The sequence below is a fragment of the Ictidomys tridecemlineatus genome, chromosome 6 (genome assembly GCF_052094955.1).
Source record: "Ictidomys tridecemlineatus isolate mIctTri1 chromosome 6, mIctTri1.hap1, whole genome shotgun sequence".
Lineage (NCBI taxonomy): Eukaryota > Metazoa > Chordata > Mammalia > Rodentia > Sciuridae > Ictidomys > Ictidomys tridecemlineatus.
This window is the reverse complement of record NC_135482.1, coordinates 159399930-159419619: the sequence shown is the minus strand read 5'-3', so window position 1 is coordinate 159419619 and position 19690 is coordinate 159399930. Positions and strand designations below refer to the sequence as shown.

The 19690-nt window shown below is 40.1% G+C and overlaps 1 protein-coding gene and 1 long non-coding RNA gene across 2 annotated transcripts; one reads left to right on the top strand and one right to left on the bottom strand.

The window, feature by feature from the left end:
• Positions 1–12736: 12736 nt before the first annotated feature.
• On the top strand, positions 12737–15467 carry LOC144365144 (uncharacterized). The gene is made up of 2 exons (XR_013423359.1): positions 12737–12963; positions 14672–15467. It is a non-coding gene; the product is annotated as an uncharacterized LOC144365144 (long non-coding RNA).
• A 1407-nt stretch (positions 15468–16874) lies between these two features.
• Positions 16875–18368, bottom strand: LOC144365120 (sperm motility kinase 2B-like). Its single transcript, XM_078015918.1, has one exon. It carries the CDS (start codon positions 18366–18368, stop codon positions 16875–16877), a length of 1494 nt encoding a protein of 497 aa, XP_077872044.1.
• Between the last annotated feature and the right edge of the window lie 1322 nt (positions 18369–19690).

Here is a 19690-nt window from a genome sequence, read left to right as displayed (position 1 = left end):
ATCTACACAGAACTCTGCTATAGAGACTCTTCTGCTGAGAGTCCTCAAATCAATCACGGTGAAAACTTCTGGAGAAGCTTAGTTAAGATTTTCTTTGGAGGAAGGAATGCCACAACAGGATCTCAATGGACTTTTCATTTCAAGTCTAGAAGTCTGTAATAACTTAGCCTTTGAATGACCTCATTTTTATATCTATACTGAAGATATTCAACTTCTTTATTTCCAACACTGAATCGTGGGTGTCAAAAGGATCGTAGCCCCTCACATCATGATACTATATGATGCTCTCTTCCCTAAGATACTCTCAAGCATGGTAGGCACAGCTATGGGGTCTAGAGAGAGGAAGCACTAAGGAACAAAACACAGTGGGTTCAAACATTCAAAGTGATAAAGAACAAACCCTGATTGCCAAGAATCCTAGAACCAGTACTAGTGTCCTTCCCAGACGGGGAAGACATGGAGGCATTCTCAGGGACCCTTCATGCTGCTGAAAGCAAATGCTGTGGACTGGGTGATTTATTAACAAATTATCTAGTCCCACATCTGTAGACTGGCAACTTCTAGGTCAATGCAATTTGGTGCTGTGTCCTCATTCGATGGAAAGGCAGAAAATGGAACTCATTTCCTCAGAACCCCTCGCCCTACATCTTTCCTATTTTGTTCTTTTTGTATATACTGGAACTCAACCCAACACCCAGGAGCTTCTCACAGTTTCAGCAAGTGCTGTATCACTGAGTTAGATCTGTCCCCTTTTCATTGTGAGACGAGTGCTTGCTGAGTTGCTTAAGCTGGGCTTGAATATGTGATTCTCCTTGCCTCGGTGTCCCGAGCAGATAGGCTTAAGGCACTTGTGGTTTAAAAATGAGGTGTTCCCCAAAAGCTGCTGTGTTGAGGCAGGAATATTCAAAGGCAAAATGAGTGGATTGTGAGAGCTGTACCTAAACTGATCCTACTCGTTTCAATGGATAAATTGGGTGTTAACTGTAGGTGGGTGGAAAGTGACTGGAGTAAAGCCCTGAGAGGGTACTTCTTTCCTGTGTCTCCTTTCCTTGTTTGTCCCATGTTGCTAGGAAAGGAGAAGCTTGGCCCTTGCCCCAGCTTGTCCTATTCCCTTAGGAGCCAATCTTGTGGTAATTACATCATCATAATGCCATTTCCTTCAGTCTTGTTAGAACCTAAGAAAGCTTTCAAGGGATATATTTCAACCCATATCATTATATTCTTAGTTTTCTAACAGTTTTTATCCATAGATGTTGAATTTGCCCTGTTATTCTATTCTTATCAATGAAATGTCCTATTATATAGGGATTTTCCTGTTTACTTTAGGATGGAATTTGAACACTCAATTTTGGGTTTCTTCCATTGTTTATTTTGACACTATAATTTCTAGTTAATGATCTAGTAATGCTAGCCTCATAAAATAACTTGTGAATTGCTCCTTGCTCGTCTACTCCCTGGAAATGATTGCATAGAATTGTACTGATTCTTCTTTAATTGTGAGGTAGAATTCTCCACCTATACCCAAGATCCCTTTGGAGATTCTCAAATTAGCAACTTAACTTCCTAATGATCATTGGACCCTGAAAGGTTCATATTGTTGTGTAGTTCATGCTTTTCAAAAATTGGTTTATTTCAGTCCATTGTAGCTTATGTTTTCTGTTGTTCAGTTCACATTTTCTGATACTCACATGAAAATAACAAGATTTTGCTCTGTTGCTAAGCCTGGGCTTGAACATATGATCCCCCTGCCTCAGAGTTCCAAGCAGAGAGGCTTTTAAACCTTTTGTGGTTTCAAAATTAGGTGTTCCCCAAAAAGCTGCTGTGTGAAGGCAGGAATATTCAAAGGCAAATTGACTGAAGAGTAGCTCTGTACTAGCACTGTACCTAATCAGACCCTACTCATTTCAATGGACTAAATGGGTGTTAACTGTAGGCAGGTGGAAAGTGACTGGAGGAGATGGGTCACTGGAGTCATGCCCTGAGGGGGTGCTTCTTCAGTGTTTATCCAAAAGAACTAAAATCAGGATATGTAACAATATACCCACTGCAATGGTTATAGCAGCATAGTTCACAATGGCCGAATTATGGAAACAACCCAGATGTCCATCAACAGATGAATGATTCAAGAAAATGAGGTATATACAAACAATGGAGTTGTATTCAGCCATAAAGAAGAATGAAATAATGTGTATTATTTTACACTTATAGCACATCTCATTTCAGATTAGATACATTTAAAGCACTCAACATCCACACTTGAATACAATATTATACTGTTCACTATAATACAATATTATACTGTTTATTTAGTTCATAAAACTAGCAAAGGTGAAGGACAGTCTGAGGAAGGTATGATGTAGAAATTGCCATAGTTAATGTTATGGATCCTAATCACAATGACAGTAATCATCAAGAAGGCAATGCAGTTGTAAACACCTAAATAAAAATGGGATTATTGGGGATGAAGATGAAGCATATAGGCCAATGTCCCCAGAATGGAACTTTTAAAATACTTATCTGTCTCAGATATGGGAAAATGTTTACACAGGCAGCCAAACCAGTCAGGAAATGCTTACCTCTGTGATGCTCTAGGCTGTTTCATAATAGACAAGAAAACAGCAGGCATTGAGCCAGAAACTACAACATGCCATGATAATCACAGGAATTGTCAGCAGATTATAAAGCACCATTTAGATCTGATTCACAAGGTCAATCAATGATGAATGAATACTAAAGAGCTGGCTCTGTCCTCATACACCTCAGGATTAAGTAAAGCTTGTACCCAGCATTTCCCCTTCACTTCCCACCCTCCTGGATGCCTTAGCCAGTGTCTGTCCTTCTGAATCAAATCATGTAGCTCCTCCAGCCACTCAAGATGACTCCTGGTGATCTCCTTCAAGTGCACTACCTACTTTCTCTGACAAACCCTCTGTCTCTTAAATTATAGTCTGTGAAGGGTAGACTATGAGCATTTTCTGATTTCATGGTATTAACCAATATCCTGTGACTCCAAAGACCCATCATAGGCTATATCCTCTGATTTTGTTAATGTAAAAATGGGTAATGCTCAGTTTAAGACTGGATTGAGGTTAGATTACCTCGCTTAAGTATCTATAACTAAACACAGAATTACTACCTACAATAATTTACAAAATAATTTACAAAATAATTTCAATGATTTAAAAAATAAAGCAAAGAGAAACAATTTTTTTGGCTCTATATGAGAAGGAGTCAAATTACTAGTAATAGCAATTAAAATGCCCTATTGAAAGCTATTTATTATAGGTTAGAGAGTTGTGACAAATTTTTAAAGGTCTGAGGACATAAGTTTCTGAATGTCAAAAAACAGCTCTGGATAGCTGGGCATGGTGGTGCACGCCTGTAATTCCAGTGGCTTGGGAGGCTGAGGCAGGAGAATTTTAAGTTCAAAGCCAACCTCAGCAAAAGCAAGGTGCTAAGCAACTCAGTGAGACCCTGTCTCTAAATAAAATACAAAATAGAGCTGGGGGTGTGGCTCAGTAGCCGAGTGCCCCTGAGTTCAATCAGTACCAAAAAAACAAAAAACAAAAAACAAAAAAAAGCAATTCTGGATAATGTAACTGGCCTCTTATAAACTGAGACCAATGGCAGGTTCCACATGCATTCTATATGAGGCCCATTATTACCTAATACAGAATCTCAGGCCACTTAAGATAAAGGTTTTAGGTAGAAGAAAGTTAACACCCCAAATCCCAATCTCTGGGACCACACTACATGAATGTCGTGATGAGCCTCTATCAGCAGTGAGCTAATCTCAATAGCGGAGAAAATAAGAGCAAAGGAGCTGGCTTCAGAACAAAGGCCCCTTGTGTATGTACACTTCAAAACCATATCTGGAAATTTAACCAATAAAGATGAAGTCTGCTTTAATTACCTTTAAATTTGAATAAATGAACTACACATCCTTACTTTTGTTTTCTTTCTCCTAAGCATTTACAATATTCTCCCATTTCATAAAACTTTTAGTTCAATTGAATATTATAAAAAATTCACTTGGATATTTTATTAGATTTGTTTGTATATACCAGGAGTCAAACAGACAGTCTATTCAATCCTAAGAATCTCTTGTTGCAAGATAGTTTCTTTCATACACAATTGGAATCTAATTCAATATTAGATTGACATCCAAAGCTTTCCACCCAACTGAAAAATGGAAAAGATGGGGTTATACATTGTCAGTTTTTATTTTGGAATATCATAATAATGCTACATACCCACAGGTATTTTATACTTGGCTATACTCAAAATCCTAACTATAGTATAAGAACAATACCAACCAGAAAATCATTCATGATTCGTTATCTTTGTAGTAGAATTAGGGCTAAGATGGGATAAGCCAGGGTGAGCAATTCAGCTTGCACCAGCCTGTGAGAGCCCATCTCTTTCATGCTCTGTGTCCATAGCATCACATAGGTAGCTTGAAGTCATCCACAGCCATAACAAGTATTTTACATCTCAGGAATTGTCAAAAGCAGAGTTTTAAACACCCATTCTCCTACATCTGGCTATAAAATATGACCAGCACACCACTGGATAAACTCCATCTTGGACTACATCAAAGAGCAGAAAATGGGTAAATGAATGATGGTCAGTGGAGGAAAGATGCAAAGAAAAAGATTACTCACCATAATTAATCAACATTAAAAATCAATGCTGTAGGAGAATATCACAAATTACTGAAATTGCAGCTCATTAAATGGTAAGAACTTCATATATTTCAAATATCAGTTGCTTAAAAATAATTTGAATGAATATTTCTATCCTGACTAAATTACACCTATTCTATTCTATAAAACCAATGACCCAATCATTATGTTTAAATAAGTAGGACCTTGTTACCACTGGACAACAGCTCACCCTGACCCCAGAAAGATTACGTTGGTAAAAATGAATACCTTCTTACACTGGTGACTTGGAAGCCTAGACCAATAACTAATAGAATGATAATAATCTGTCTCCAAAACAGTTGGGTGGGGGAGAAAAAGCTATCCTAGGAATTCATAGGTGAATATTTATTTGTATAAATGTGTCCACATGTAAGGATTTATATGGTGTGTACAGAGTTGAACAGTAAGATATTAGAAATGAGTCTATCAATAAAAAAGGACTTCATAAAAAAATTAATTCATGTATAAGAAAACACTACTTTATTTTAATGTAAGGTACAACATTCCCAAATAAATGAGAGTGAAAGCTGTAAGAACAGCATGATATTTGCATAAAAGTAGTCACATACACAGAATAGAGGGCCTAGAAGTAAACACACAAATTAACAGCCAACTAATTTTCAACAAAAAGTGCTAGGAACATGTCATGGAGAGAAGATAGGTTTTTCGGTAAAAGTTGTTGGTAAAACAAGGAAATTCATATGCAGAAGAGTGAAACTAGATTCCTAACCTATCACCATTTTTTTTAAAAAAAACCAATTCCAAATGGATTAAAGACTAAATGTAAAACTTGAAACTGTGAAACTACTAGATGGAAACATGGGAAATGCTTTAGGACATCACTAATCATGAGGAAAATATATATCAAATCCACAATGTCAAATCTTCATTCTTGTATGAATGACTAATATCAAAAAGACAACATCAAGTGCTGACAAGGACATGGAGTGAATACATACTATTGGTAGGAGCAGCTGGTGAACTCAGCCATCATGGAAACAGTATGGAGGTTCCTCAGAATTTCAAAAAGAGAACTACCACATGATCCAGCCATCCCCCACTGGGATATATCTACAGGAAATGAAATCAGTGAGTCATAGAGACATCTGCACTCCCATGATTGTGCAGCACTATTCACAATAACCAAGATATGGGAACAATCTAAGTACTCATCAGCTGATGAATGAATAAAGAAAATGTGGTACATATACACAATGGAATACCACTCAGCCATAAAAAGGAGGAAACCCTGGCATTTGTGACAGCATGGATGCAACTAGAGATTATTAAATGAAGTAAGCCAGGTGCAGGAAGACAAAGACTGCATGATCTCACAAATACATGGAATCTAGAAGAGTTGATTTCACAGAAGTTGGAAATAGAATGGTGCTTCCCAGTGACTGGGGAGAGTAGAGGAGAGGAGGGTTGGGGAAATGTTGATCAAAGCATACGAAGTCACCATTAAGACAGGAGCAAGAACTCTTGGGGTGCTCTTGTACAACACAGTAACTACACATAACAATTATGAACTGGGTATCTGCAAAAGCCAGAGGATTTTGAATTTCTAAACACATAAAAATGTGTTGGAGGAAATAGATACGTTTAACCTGATCTAAACATTTTACAATATACACATGTATCAAAATATTACATAACTTTACATTATGATTTTGTGTTTATGATTTTTATGTTCCAAAATAAATTTAAGTACAAAAATATACTGTTCAAAATCAATGTTGTTCTTTTTCACTCTGAAACAGGTTTACCATCTACAAATTTTCAGAATTTCTGATATTACAAAAAAGAAAAAAATTCTAAACAGGAAATTTCTTGCCATTTACATTGGCAATCTTCTGCCAAGATGATTTTCTTCTTATCTTCTCTGTGCAATAAAGTCATGGAATATCTAATTTAAGAATGCAAATATGAGGCTGGGGTTGTGGCTCAGTGGTAGAGTGCTTGTCTAGCATATGAAGGCTCTGGGTTCAATCCTCAGCACCATATAACAATAAATAAAATAAAGGCATTGTGTGCAACTAAAAAAAATTTTTTTTGAAAGAATGCAAATAAATTGGAAAGATACTCCCTACAAAAGATGGACACCTGCCTGTTGTTATGGCTAAAAAAAGTTAAGTAGATGTTTCGAGTTTTCCAATCAAGATGATAAATCAAAAGAGACCCTCATCATTATACAAAATACACGTATGAAGATGTGAATTTGGTGTCAACATACCTTATATATAAGCAGAAATATAAATTATGGTATAATGGTGTATTAAGAATTTTAATGCAAAAATTTTTTTATAAAGTGAAGAGTCTACCCTCCACTATCAGCAAAAAACAGACTGCCTGCAGACATTTCATGTCTTACTTTTATATCTCACTTTGATGTCTCATGAGGATATCTAAGCACCCACTTCACTGGTTGCCTTGTTGACATCCTATTTTGTATTTATCCCTATTTCACATGCAGAGGGGAAGCTTTAAATCAAACATACACAGAGTAATTTGAAACTTGACTTGGTTGGTATTGAGGTATCTGGAGAATCTGGGCTCTTCAACCCTCTTGTATTAGAACTGCCCAGTGGGCCTTCAATACTTTGTTTCTAGTAAAGTTTCAACCACTCTTTATTCAAAGAATATCCATACAGATATCCTAAAGCTAATATAAATGATTTAGGATTATTAATACGGCTACCATGTTGATACTATTCATAAAATACCTTATACCAAAATATGCAAAATCCATTTAATTATAATAATGCAACATAAGATGGTATTTCAGTCAATATGCTTATGTGTGACCAGCTAAAAACTTTAGGAAAAAAAAGCCAATCCCTGTAAATCAGTAAAGCTTTCTGAATAATTACTAACACAACATAGTTATTTAAAATTTATCACCCTAACATAAAAAATACGACTAATTAATGGGACCTACAGAAGGTCTCCAATCAACTATTTCTAAACCTACTACATAGCTCTCTTTTAACCTACAGAATAGGAATCAATGAAATAAAATTGATAACAACTCGTGTATATGTCATATTCTCATAATATACTCATGTATATATGTCAATTCTCAGAAAAAAATTATTAAAATTCCATGTAAAGAGACATTACACCAAATGTCTATATATTTCAGTCTTTTAATTCACTGTGGAAATTCATTTTTCAACAAAAAAAAAAATAAGAGAGGTGGGCATATACTGTAAAGACCTATATGTTTGCAGTCCTAACAGAGGTTTCTTGAAATAACATAGTTTTCTCATTTCCATCAGTGTAAGAAACCACCAGAAAAAAATATCTGTCAACTGATCAATAGATGATCAATCTTCAGGAAACAGAATCTACACCACTTGCTCTGTCAGCACATCATCAGACATTACCCAGGTGAACTATAAAATATATTCATGGAAAACTGAGCACTTTGTTAATGCGGCTTCTTAAAGAAATAGGAAAGATGGAGATCAGTATGACCTTTGAATTGGGAAACACCAGAATATAGATAGAATGGTAAATATCAATTTAAACATAATCTGCTGTGTGTGTGTGTGTGTGTGTGTGTGTGTGTGTGTGTGTGTGTCAGAGAGAGAGAGAGAGAGATTGGAGACTGTACTCACAGGTCCTCTACTGCTGAGCTGCATCCCCAGTCTGTTTTATTATTATTGCTTAATTTTAATATGAGAAAGATGCTTACTATGTTGCTAAAGTTGCCTTTCAAATTGTGATCCTCCTGCCTCTGCTTGCCAAGTCATTTGGGATTACAGATATGAACCAGACCAAAATCACCTCTTAAAATTCTGTAACGGGAGATATCAAACTCTTCCTGAAATGATTTACAAAAAAAAAAAAATTCTATGATCAAATTGCACATCCTAGTAGGAGTCTCAATGTAGCCTAAGAAGCAAAGAGGTAACCGAGAAAGGAAAGAGAAAAGTCAGAGAAGGATCAAGAGGAGAGAGCAAAGGGCAAGACTAGAATCACAATGTTCAAATCACCTTTGAATGTGAAAAAGTAGATTAGTCTTTGAAATGCAGTTATTGCTTGCAGAGAGACAGGGTGAAATCAAAAGTGTGTAAAGCTGTTTCCAACATCTCATTGGTTTTAGGAAGCAAATATAGCCAGTCATCTCAAGGAGCAATGGAGACAACTAGTAAGGTTTAATTTTCTATCACTCTAAAAAGAGATCTATTCTATTCAGTGTTTGTGAAGATGAAAGATGTCACAAATGGCTTTCTAGACCACTCTGGATAAACTCCTGTCAGTTGGAGATATGCACTGTCCATACCATTGCTTCTTGACTGTACTTGTGTCCAACAGGCAGGAAGAGGCAAGAAGGCCCTGGAGGGAACAGGCATCTTGGAAAAGGGGAAAAGCTGGTGTAGGTTGTAAGGATGGAACCCATGGTTTGTGCTCTACTCAACAGAAAGTCCTCAGCATGAAGGAGCTGGACATCAACATATATAAATATTTGAGTAAATGAAACAGCCCTTTCTTCCTACCTAGAGCAGGAGTTACACTGACCCCAGAGGAAAGGCCAACATCTGTTTCTAGGAGCCGCAGGGAGAACACCTGCCTGACAAGTGCCAGCCTGGCCCAGGGGCAGGCCTCGAGGCAAATGCCAGTCCAGGACACCCTGTCCTTCTGCTCCTGAGAACAACCACACAAAATGCAAAAGGGCGTTCCTCCTCTACACTGCCTCCCTCCCGTCCTCTAGGATCCCACACCTCTGTGACTGTCCCAGTGTGGGCCTGCAGTTGTCACCTGGGCCTGGGCTTCCTCCCCAGTGATAAACCCAACCTGATCTTTTTATTAAATTGGGAGCCATGTTGCCACAAAGCCATGAAAAGCTAATTTCGGCTTTACTATAAATTACTGCAAATTCTGAACCTGCTTGAAATGCCTGCCCGTGCCTTGAACTCACCCATGCCTGGCTCTCTGACCAGATAGCAGCCCTCTCTGAAACTTTAGTGACACCTCATAAATATTGGCCTTCCCTGGCCAGACAACGACCCTCTCTGAGGCTCTAATGGTCCTCATAAATTCTGATGTTGGGGCCAGCAAAAAATGTAAACTACCATTAGTGTGATGCTTGTCAGAGTTCTGTTATCTGTAACCCCCCTTTGTGTAACTTTCTGGGCTATAAAGCTGGGCTGTAGGAAAGCTGGGGCTGCTGTCTTGTTCCCACCGTTTTGGGAGGAAAAGGCAGTCCGGCCGGTCGAAATAATAAGCTTGCTTTAATTTGATTTTAATTGGAGTCAGTGGTCTTTTCTTGCGTCCTGGTCTAACATTTTGGAGTTCCTCAGCGAGATGACCCTGCCCGACCAGACCACAAGACCAGACTGCTGGAAATTCTAAAGCTGGCCTTTGCTCCAGGGCCCCGGGCTGGAGAGCCACTCTAGGGGGTGCGCAACTTGAGAGGTTCCAAGGCCTCGGGTGAGCCTTCAGTCCCCGGAACCCTGCAGTGAACTGCAGCACTAAAATCAGCAAGCACCTGGTGGAGGAGGCCTCCATAGGTAAGTGGTGCCTTTATAACATCTGATATCCGGTTAAGGGAGATCTCTTCTGATGACAGAGAGGTGGCCTGGCGAGGCTCACATATACTCCTGTCCGGACAGTACGAGAAATCGTTCTGTCTTCTGTTCTGTTCTGTAGGGAATTCCTCTGGAAGGGTAGAGAGGTGCCGACGGGCATGCACGCACTCCTACCCCGGAGCTTTGGCAAGACGTTGCATTGCTCCTCTGTTTTTCTGTTTCGGCGCCGGGTTTCTGTTTTCTTGTGTTTTGTTCTGTGTTCTATATGTTTTTTGGTTGTTTGTTTGTGTGCTTTCAGTGGTAAAAACTTAAGGATATTGGACGTGAAAATGGGTAATAAAGCAAGTCAGCCTGACACCCCTTTGGACTGTGTTTTAAGGAACTGTGATGAACTTTATCCCCCTTTGTTAAGCAGGAGGAGAGAAGCCCCTGGCTGGCTGCTGGATCACACCCACTGCAGGAGGGCAATGCCTGCTGGGGATCTAACTGAGTATTTCCCAGGTTAACAAGTGAGACTCCTTTAAAACCCCTTGTCCCTCCAGATCAAGAGTCACAACCTTTGGGCAGAGTCCCCGGTGTTTCTCCTTTGTTAGCAAAGCAATAAAATTCCCTTTTTCTTTTTCTCAAAACCCTGTCCTCATTATTAAATTGGCATTAATTGGCTCTGAGGTCAGGAACCGAACTTTCAGTTACAAATTTTGATACCCCCCCACCCCCAGAACTTTTTGAGAACTGACTACTGAAATGATAGGAGATGGAATGTGCTTGGGGTGGAATCCTGTAAGTAAAAGGAGGGACTGAGGGACTCCCAGTAGCTGCCGAAGCCCTGTTGCTTCGGGATTCCCTCCTTCTTTCCCTGCACTGTAAGGATTATGCCACCTCTATCTTCTTGAAAAGAGAAAAAGAAAAAGGAGACACTTAATGCAGTAAAGTCGCCATGGAGACCCTTGATTTTATATTTCAGGTTGCCCCTCTGTGAAAACATCTGGTCCCCTTGTGGGGACATCTATGGTGCCACTGGTGTAGGAGATTTTTCTCTTATCTGCTCTGTTTTAAAGGTTTCTGTCTGTCAGCCATAGTCTGGAGCTCCTCTCTGTCTGTCCTGTGTCTTTGTTTCTGACCCTTTAAGACATGTGCAATAGTGTGTTGATATTATAAATTGTTTCTTGGGAATGATCTTGGCTGAATGTGTGTCTAAAAGATGATGTTTTATTGTAACAATCTGGTATCTGAATGGGTTTTTGATGCATTGCACAATGCTGTAGTTAAAAGTTGGGTTTAGGTAATTGTTTAGTTTATGATTTCAGATAATTCATGCCAGAGAACTTAAATACTTAGGATGGAAAACTGAAGAACTCTACTTCCAAGTTGGCAAGTAACTTCCCAATCATTCAGTCTTTTTTCACCAATTTTGAATTGGGTAGCCTGAGAAAATGTTACTGTGTGTACCAGTGCATTAATTTGGACAAGGATAGTAAATCATAGTATGGTATCTGTTGTAAAAACAAGATGTAAAGATATAAAATTTTGTGAATTGTATCTTAAACTTGTATCATAATTTTCAACATTCGAACCTGAAAATTATGACTTATAATTAAAATGCCTTAGGCCTGAGGTGTCTGCTCAGAGTAGCAGTTTTTCCCTGCTCCTTCCAGACCTCAGCCAGGACTTATGTTGAAATGCAAATGAAAGAAGCCTGCAAGCTCAGTAGTAGACTGATCTGAGACCTAAGGAAAAAAAAAAAAAGTAAATTGTATGGTATTTACTAATTACTGGCCAGTCATTTTTACTAGGACTCTTGTTTTTTTTTCCTTAGATTCTGTATTTTTTTGAGCTCATGATTTTGACCCTACAGACCTAGGTTAATGTTTTTCTGATCAGTCCTATCTTTGACCAACTGTGGAGTTTTTGAAACATTGCAATGGAGATTTCACCTGTGAAAAGTTACTAAGGCCTTTACTATTGTTATGTGTGCACACTTTTGTAATGTGTTGTATGTCTATATATACATATGTCTGTATATCATATATATGATATACAAATTAACATATATAAGGAGCGCTCATAAAAACAAATTTAAAAAATGGATCCAAAGATCTTTAATTCATGTGATTTAAATGGTTCAATTTAAATTGGATAAACAGATAAAAATAAATGTCTTTAAATTTAAGCTTACAAGTTTTTCTAGGTGTTCAAAAAACTCATAAAATATTAATGTCTATAAAATGTCTAATATACCTTGGTTCTAGGACTTTTCCTTCAACAAAAAATGGTTTACACTGTTCAATACATTTGTCTAATATTTTGATAAATAAGTAAAGTAAATTTGATATGGGATTACTCATTCATGAGTACTTTTGTTAGATATCTGATTGATTTACTAAGGTCTGTATAAGTTTGCACTAAAGTCTGTATAAGATTGTAAAAATCAGTCATGTGTTAAAGAGACAAAAATTTCTTAAAACATAAGTTTACCCATAACATAAACTTAAGTTTTACTTTTTTCTAGAGCAAGCAACCATAAAAATTAAACAACTGGTTAAATAAGAACTGTTATTTTAGAGCACTGTACTGCCATTTCTTTAAAAGCTAAACTTGGTTAATGTAGAAACATCAATGTAATTGTGATGCTATTAATGTGCTCATATCTTCCAGGTATACAAGTCTGTAAGGTAGAAACTTTGAAAGAGCATTATATCAAGCTGGTGTTCGGAAGTTGTATGGTAAAAAATATATTGGGGATTTATTTACCTGTTATCAATAAGATATGTAAAGTTTTGTTACTTCTTACATTGGGGAACAATTTAAATGTATTTTTAAGTTAATGAGAGCCTAATCTATGTAAAGGTTAAAAACTTTCAGCTTTTCTTTAATTCATGTTTTAAATGTGATATCATATGGTGTTAGCTAATGTTCATGTGACCTCAAACAATTTATGTAAACTTTGTAAAATGATAATTAAAAATACAAAGATCAGCTTTAGAACTAAAACACTTAAGACTTATAAAGAGCCCTGCCTTACCTGAGATGAGGCTCTGTGTCCCATCTTACTACATGTGAGAATGACTATGAAAACAACAGTAGGCCAGATTTTAGTTCATTTAAAGTTATATTCAAAAGTTTGTTTTTGTTGATGTTTTTCTTCTGTCAAGATTACTAGGATCTCAAACAGGGGATATAATATATAACTCAGCCAAAAATTCAGGGTAGCTGTTACACGAACTAAGTGTTTTTTACTCTTGTTAATTTTATTTTGTAATTTCCTTATAAGTGATCTAAAGATTCCCTGTTAGTGTTTTACAGAAGTGTTGCTTTTAGAACACAACATGGGTTAGTTTGAGATAATAAGCCATCAGATAGGATAATACAGATTCCAATTAATAAAAAGATGAATAATTATAAAGTTATAGACATTAAAGCCCAGTACTCTTAATATAAGGCTGTTAAAATTTATTTGCTGGATGTTTAAGATTAAGTTTTAAAATTAAAGTTAAATGAAAAGGGCCAGAAAAACCAATATTTGGCTCTTGCCCTCTGAGTCAGTCTGAATCCAGGGAACAGGGGACTTCTCTAAAGAGCTTTGCAACTCTGGGCCACATAACCTCCTGATCAGGGAGTCTAATGAGACCACTGGAGAACAGAAAGCCAATCAGTACATTTGCTATGAAGAGGAGAGTCATCAGAGAAGGGAGACATCCCTGGTGCTTCCGAGGGAAGCCACATGGTCAAGCAAGACCTAGACCCATCCTAGCGCAAATGGCACTAGCAGAACTGAGAAGTTTCCCCAGGAATGACTCCCATAAAAGCTCAGCTGACTGTTAACAATAGATAGAAACAAAAGTCAGTTTGACTGCTTCATCTTAAACACTTAGCAAAGACAGTTAAAACCAAAATACAGCCATTCCTGGGCATTTTAAATAATAATAATGATGATGGTAATAATAATAATAATTATTATTATTATTGTTATTATTTAAGGTATACACTTTATGTTAGCCTCCCAAAATAAGTAAGACTGGAGGCTACAAAGAAGGATTCTCAGACAGAAATGTCTGATAACTATAAAAAGAGACTATCAAGAGGAGCTGCCAGAGACAGAAGTTTTAGTTTAAGGCCTACAGATATTCCTAACCTACACAGGTAGGCTTCGTGTTTGCTAGTATGATTATCCAGCCCTGAGTAACAGAATTAAAGGTTTCTCTATTAGACACAGAGCTCATACTAGTAAAAGAATTTTGCAAGATCAGATGACATTAAATTATTAAGCTGTATCTTATGGGGAAGGACATCTGTAACACTAAAAGTTAAATGTTAAATTTACAGGCCTGATAACTGGAAATGTTAAAGCCTGGTGAGGGAACTTCTATACAGTGACATGTTCCAGCTGCTGCAACATTTACTCAGTACTCACGGTTTTTGTTTCTCTCATAGAAGCACCCATCCCCAGATGACTTTACAACCTGTTCTTCCCCAACCAGACTTCAAACCGAACTGACTTCTAAAAGGCAACTCATGTCCCTCACACCGTGCCCCCTCACATCACCCTCTCTCAGCTCAGAAGAAGCCAAAATGAGTGACGCCTCTCTTCTTACAACAATGGAGCCAAAAATAAATAGATTATCAATATAAGTAATTAATTAAGTCAGGTAAAATCAGGGAGACCGGTTTTGGGTGAGTTCTAAAAATTTGGAGACTGTTACCTGAGGGATTAAAATTCCCTCAGTGCTCTTCCCCTACCCTATCAAAAATTTGAAAGGGACACATAAGAAAAGGGGGGAATGATAAACCCAACCTGATCTTTTATTAAATTGGGAGCCCTCTCACCACAAAGCCATGAAAAGCTAATTTCGGCTTTACTATAAATTACTGCAAATTCTGAACCTGCTTGAAATGCCTGCCCGTGCCTTGAACTCACCCATGCCTGGCTCTCTGACCAGATAGCAGCCCTCTCTGAAACTTTAGTGACACCTCATAAATATTGGCCTTCCCTGGCCAGACAACGACCCTCTCTGAGGCTCTAATGGTCCTCATAAATTCTGATGTTGGGGCCAGCAAAAAATGTAAACTACCATTAGTGTGATGCTTGTCAGAGTTCTGTTATCTGTAACCCCCCTTTGTGGAACTTTCTGGGTAGGAAAGCTGGGGCTGCTGTCTTGTTCCCACCGTTTTGGGAGGAAAAGGCAGTCCGGCCGGTCGAAATAATAAGCTTGCTTTAATTTGATTTTAATTGGAGTCAGTGGTCTTTTCTTGCGTCCTGGTCTCACACCCAGGACACCTTTCCATGATCCTCAGTAGGCCTCTCCTGCTTCCCAGAACCTCCTGCACTTTGTGACCTTTCAGGCAGCTCTTAGGCAATTCCTTCCATAGGCCAAGGTTGGGTCAGAAAATGGCCATTTCCTGGCTACACACCTGTGCCCCTGCCTCAAGCCTTAGAGGGATTCACCACCATTGGGATTTTTTTCTATATAAAACATGCAAAGTGTTTCTCTTTAAAAAAAAAAATCCCAATTTCACAAATGGGGCCTAATTTCAGAAAATGGAAAAAACTACTAAAATGACACATGTGACCTACATTTTTTTAAGGTATCCACACCCAATCATTGAGGGAATAGCAGAAGCTGCAAGAGAACCCCAAAGCAAAGAGCAATTCCACATGAGTACATTTTGCTTTTATGCAAACATCCATAGATGGTTTGTCATCTCCACTCCCCAAACCCCATGTGCTCCCTTCCCTACTACCTTCAGCTAGGGCCACGAGGAATGGTGAGGCAGCATGGCAGGTGGTGAGGCACACAGTCAGGGCCATAGGCAGGCCCATCCCAACCCCTGGCCCTCCTCGGCCTTACTTGCAAACAGTAGGAAGGAGATGATGCCATAGAACTCTCTGGGGTTTCCAATGTCTTCTCAGATGTGATTTCTCCAACAATTGCCACCCATCCCCTCCACACACCTCAGGAAGGGATTCCTTCTGTCAAAGGCTGCCAGCTCAAAGTCAGTTATGTCCCATCCAACTGGGTTAAAGGGAGCAAATCGCCAATGGCAATAGGTCAAAGCATGACCTATTGACCAAGAGATCCTCCACACTAAGGAAACAGTCCACATCCATATTGGCTAAAGGTGAGCATGTTACCTTATACACAGGCTAAAGTGAGTGAGTCCTCCTCTGCACTGGTTCAAGGTGAACAAGTCTATGTACATTAAACAGGAGAGGGAAGCAGTTAGGTCTACGAGAGGATGCCTGGTGGGCTCTGACACTCAGACACTTCCCCTCTTTTATAGATCAGCATTGTCAGAATATTTAGAATATCAGGTAGACAATGCAATTTCAGAGAAACCAATTTATTGAGAAATATCACTGCATACAAAAGCATGCGAAAAGGCAGGGGGGAAGGGTCTCAGGGAAAACAGTCTCATCTGATGTCCCGGCAGGTGGAGGCATGGGAGATGCCTGATGTTCAGGTAGATCCAGATGTGCTCCTGGCTGGACCCCCCATGTGGAGAAGCCCAGCCGGTAGGCACTCAGTCCTGCAGCGGTGGGAGTCCATGTGACAAATGCCAACATAGTGACAGCATCCATGGAGTAGAGAGTCCTCTGGCTGGCTGTTTCTTCCTTTGGTCCATCTGAACTGTCCATTTATGTTGGAACCACCCGATTTGTGAACCTAGGAGGTTTCTGCTCTCCTGGTGTAGGAGCCTCGTTTTCGCCATCACATGAGGGTGTGCAACAGCACAGTCTGCGCAAGCAGGCAGCCATCCTCCTCCTCACCCGCTTCCAAACCATCCTGTGGCCCTGGGGACGCCCTGTGGTGGCATCTTGGGAGACATGGCTGTCTGTTGTTGATGGGCAGGGTTGGGGTATGTCAGAGTGATGCTGAGAGGCTAGCCTGGGAGTGGGGGGCTTCTCATATAGCAAGGCGAATCTAATGGCAGGCCAGCTGCCCCTTCTGAAGCTTTTCTGCCCTGACTCCTTGGCCTCCCGAGGCTGATGATGCTCACAGGGCAAGGGGAAGGTGTGAAGGGCAGGCTCACTCGCCCTCCTCTGCGGGAGGGCAGGGGAAATGGAAGGATCCCTGGGGCATGGGCGAGGCGCAACCCTCCTTCCCAGGGGCTTCATGCAGCCTGCCCCCTGGCTTATCTGCCGCTGGATTATGAGATAGGAAGCCATCACCCCATCAAACTTTCTCTGGGACAGCGACACCCAGGTACTGTAAGGGTCGTACCCCATGTCGAACAGCATTGTCAGTACTGTGGGGTCTGAGAGGTTGGGGAGGGGCACATCATGGGAAGGTAACTTCTCCTCACCCTGATTCAGCCACGGGTCCGCCAAGATCTCCTCTGCCGAGGGCCTTGCTCTGGGGTCCACTGTCAAGATTTTCTTGATGAGTCTTTTGGCTTTGGCTGAGACGCGCCAGGGAAATTTCAACTTGGGGTGTAAGATCTTCCTCATCAGCCCCTTCATGCTGGCTGCCATAAATGGGCGGTGTCCAGTCAACATATAATATAAAATGACACCCAGGCTCCAGCTGTCCACTGGGGGACCCTCGTGTACTTCCTCGCGCACACATTCCGGGGCGAGGTAGTCCAGGGTGCCCCAAAACTCGGTCAGCTTCTGCCCAGGCTTGAACATGGTGCTTAAGCCAAAGTCAACGATTCGGATGTTGCCTCTGGCATCCAGCACAATGTTCTTGGGCTTCAGGTCTCTGTGCAAGATGTGCATCTTGTGGCAGTAGCACACTGCACTCGCGATCTGCCTGAAGAGTCTCCTGGCCTCCTCCTCCTGCATGCCCCTAGGCGGGATGAGGTCAAATAAAGATCCCCCAACCCCGTACTCCATCACTATGTAGATCTGTTTGTGGGTTTCAATCACCTCAAAGAGCTGGATCACGTTCGGGTGGTTCAGGGTCTTCATCGCCAGTATTTCAGAGTGGACCAAATTCTCCCACGTGCTCCTTGGCAGGACTTTCACCGCCACCTCGGCCCCAGTGTGCAGATGGCGGGCTAGGATCACCTGACCATTTGCCCCATGATCAATGTCCTTCACGACCTGGTAATGGTCTGTGAAGGCCTTCTCCTGGCAGGAGCCAGGCCCCTGCGGCACTACACTAAACTCACTACTCTTACTATGCATCCTAAGCAGGAACACCAACTAAGGATGCTAGCTAAAAACAAAATAAGAAACTAAAACAACAAACCAAAATCAAAAAACAAAACAAGATAACACAAAAAACCCAAATCAAAGAAACAATCGCCAAAGACCACAAATCACCAACCGCCAACCACCAAACGCACTAACTAGCTGGGAGTCCGACAGGTCACCACCAAGAGCTTCCTGTACTTATGGACAAAATCCCAGCCTCAGTCACTCTGTTATATACCCGGGGATTCAGACTCCCTCACAATGGCTCCTTGTGAGGTCACAGCAAGAAATGGCCCAATCATGCCTGGGCATCACCCCCACTGGCCATCACCCTTTGGGCCTACAGGACCTTTTCTACTTTCACAGTAAGAATAAGAATGGAATCCAAGAAGGATTTCATTCAATGGGTTATGGAAACTGGCATGTATTTTTTTAAAATTAAAATTTGAACATTGCGCTTGTAGGGGACAGATGATGCAGGGAACCTAAGACAGCAATTTCAGAGGGTACAGTTGGCTGCCTTGGCTGCAGCCAGGTTCAGAGGGTACAGTTTTCACTGTAATCAAGTAATGCCCTGACTTCCAAGTTCAAGTAGTTTCAGAACTTTATACCCAGTTTGTTAGGGGAGGGGCTCAGAAGTTCACAGCCTGCAGAAGTTCACACAAAAGCACATCTTTCTTTTACTCTTTTGGGAAAATTAACCCTTCAAAGACAGTGCCTGAGAAGGGAGAGCTTCTTCTCCCCTTTCTTTCCTCCTCCTGCCAGCTGTGACTATGGAGCCCAATTGGTAGCCTGTACTGTCTTAGAAGTATAGACATCTCTGTGAAGTTCCAGCTCAAGGCCAGATGCCTGGTTAAAGGATTTGTCTTTTTTTTCAAATCACATTTTGCAGCTATAAAGTACTATATTGAATCTATGTTTGTGAAAAACTATTAAAAGGGCATACAGCACCAGAGTGCTGATTTCTTTCCAGGGCAGTGGCCAAGGAAAATACAGAAACAGGAAACAGGATAATAGGAAGTTCACCTACACAGAACTCTGCTGTAGAGACTCTTCTGCTGAGAGTCCTAAAATCAATTACAGTGAAAATTTCTGGAGAAGCTTAGTTAAGATTTTCTGTGGAGGAAGGAATGCCACAACAGGATCTCAATGGACTTTTCATTTCAAGTCTAGAAGTCTGTAATAACTTAGCCTTTGAATGACCTCATTTTTATATCTACACTGAAGATATTCAACTTCTTTATTTCCAACACTGAATCGTGGGTGTCAAAAGGATCGTAGCCCCTCACATCATGATACTATATGATGCTCTC